Raw genomic sequence first — 2,131 nt, 5'->3', positions numbered from 1 at the left:
CCCTTGGCTGAGCACATCTTTGAGGAATATTAATTAATTACAAGTGCCTAGTATAACAGATCATTTTGTGAAATAAGTGGCTATCTTATTTCTAATTGCAGTTAATTAGAGTGCAATAGGCTTGAATGATTCCTAAGCAACTATTGTTAACTGTTATGTTTAAATAATTAAACTGATAGAATACTCAACAGAATACAAATTGGATTTTGGGTAAAGTTAAGCTCCCTGATTATAAAAAGAACACCTTACATTATTGCATTTGACAAAAGTTCTTACTTACCAATTTAGTTCACCAATAACTTTTGAGCTTTATGCGGTTTGGAACGTCCTTTAACTCCGAATTTAATTTTAATTGTTCTGTTAAACAAAGACAAGAAGTTAATACATACTTAAAAGCACCATCAAATTTATTTATTTTTAATTTTTGAGGCTTGGAAGAGTGGATTTTATAGCCCTTAGCAGCTGTAACGCGCATTTTAAGTGACGTTTACAGCTGTTAACGGAGAAAACATACAAACAAACAGTCTAGAAATTATGGCTTTCCCTTTAAAAATCATTATAAAATCGAATCGGCGGAATTTTGTGTTAGAGTCTTGTTAGCTTGGTTAAAGTTCCACCTTTTATTAATAGAAAAATTAATCCCTGGTGACCACAGTCAGCTTTTAGTCCTGAGTCGAAAGTGCTTGATTAATTTTCGTTGACCAAAATGAGTTTAGACGAAATTCGAAATTTGTTGTCGTTGCCCGAATGCCGATCCATTCAGAGGCGCCGGACCGTCCGCAGGCGCACTACCAATTTCTGGCTGGCGGATGTTCGGGCTTCCTGGAGATCCTCTGCTTCCATCCCCTCGATGTGGTGAAGTCCCGGATGCAGATACAGGGCGCTCGTCCTCTTCCCGGGGAGGTGTTCTATAGCGGTCCTTTGGATGCATTCGCCAAAATATATCGCTATGAGGGGCTGTCTTCCCTATGGAAGGGCATTGTGCCGCCGATCTGCGTGGAAACCCCGAAAAGGGGTGCCAAGTTTCTGATGTACGAACTGTTTAAGCCGTACTTCCATTTCGGGGCTCCTCAACCCACTGCTCTGACCCACGCCATGGCTGGATCACTGGCCGGAACACTGGAGTCCTTTCTCGTGAATCCCTTCGAATTGGTCAAGATCACTCAGCAGGCTAATAGGGAGAAGCACCTGAAAACATTGTCGGTGGTCAAGTATATCATCAAGCACGATGGCTATGGCATCGAGGGTCTGTATCGTGGTATAACCGCACTTGTGGCCCGAAACGCCATCTTCCACTTTGGTTTCTTTGGTTTTTACAATGCTATCAAGGACTGGGTTCCCATCTCGCAGGATACTACCTCTGAACTCCTTCAAAAGGTCATAATAGCGGGCTTTGCCAGTTCCCTAGCCTGCTTGACGAGTGTTACTTTTGATATGGCCAAGTGCAGGATTCAAGGACCCCAACCGGTTAAGGGCGAGGTCAAATACCGATGGACCATAAATACGATAAGAACGACGTTCAGAGAAGAGGGCTTTCGAGGGTTGTTTAAGGGTCTGGGGGCTTCGATAATGCGGGTCGGTCCGGGTGGAGCTTTGCTTCTAGTGTCCTATGATTATTTTTACGAGTTTCTCAAGAAACAAAATATATGACTTTAAAGATTTTAAACCTATTACAAGCACACCACTGTACTTTAAATTTTACTAATCAAATTGAAGTTAAGTCTTCAAATTAAAGGCAATCTGAATGTATTATTCGGTAATTAATTGGTATAATTACGAGTCGGTATACTACAATAAACATCTCCTTTAAGTGGTCAATAACTCTGGTAATTTCTTCTCACCGCTAATTGCCCAAAAACCCCTTGCTATTAAGTTGGAATCTGTTTGCATCTCTGCTAATAATGGCCGCCCACACAATATAAATTAATCTTCGAGTCCCAAAAAGTCGCCTCAATAGTTTTGTTGTGTTTTTCTGTGGCTGCTCTTGTTACAGTTTCAACTTCCGTTTCCGTTTCGGGGATCCCCCCACACACACACACAAACACAGAGACATGACCACAGACCGCAGCTTCCCATGTTTTACAATTTACACTTAATTGTTTAGCACGCCAACAACAGAAACACCGAAAAC

General features: G+C 41.5%; 1 protein-coding gene across 1 annotated transcript; it reads left to right on the top strand.

Moving 5' to 3' along the window:
- Positions 1–651: 651 nt before the first annotated feature.
- On the top strand, positions 652–1,686 carry LOC108010875 (mitochondrial 2-oxodicarboxylate carrier). The gene has a single exon (XM_017075863.4). It carries the CDS (start codon positions 748–750, stop codon positions 1,648–1,650), a length of 903 nt encoding a protein of 300 aa, XP_016931352.3. The 5' UTR covers positions 652–747; the 3' UTR covers positions 1,651–1,686.
- Positions 1,687–2,131: the final 445 nt, after the last annotated feature.

This window comes from Drosophila suzukii, chromosome 2L (assembly GCF_043229965.1).
Source record: "Drosophila suzukii chromosome 2L, CBGP_Dsuzu_IsoJpt1.0, whole genome shotgun sequence".
NCBI classification, from domain to species: domain Eukaryota; kingdom Metazoa; phylum Arthropoda; class Insecta; order Diptera; family Drosophilidae; genus Drosophila; species Drosophila suzukii.
Note: the sequence above shows the minus strand (reverse complement) of the source record. Positions and strands in the feature narration are given on the sequence as shown.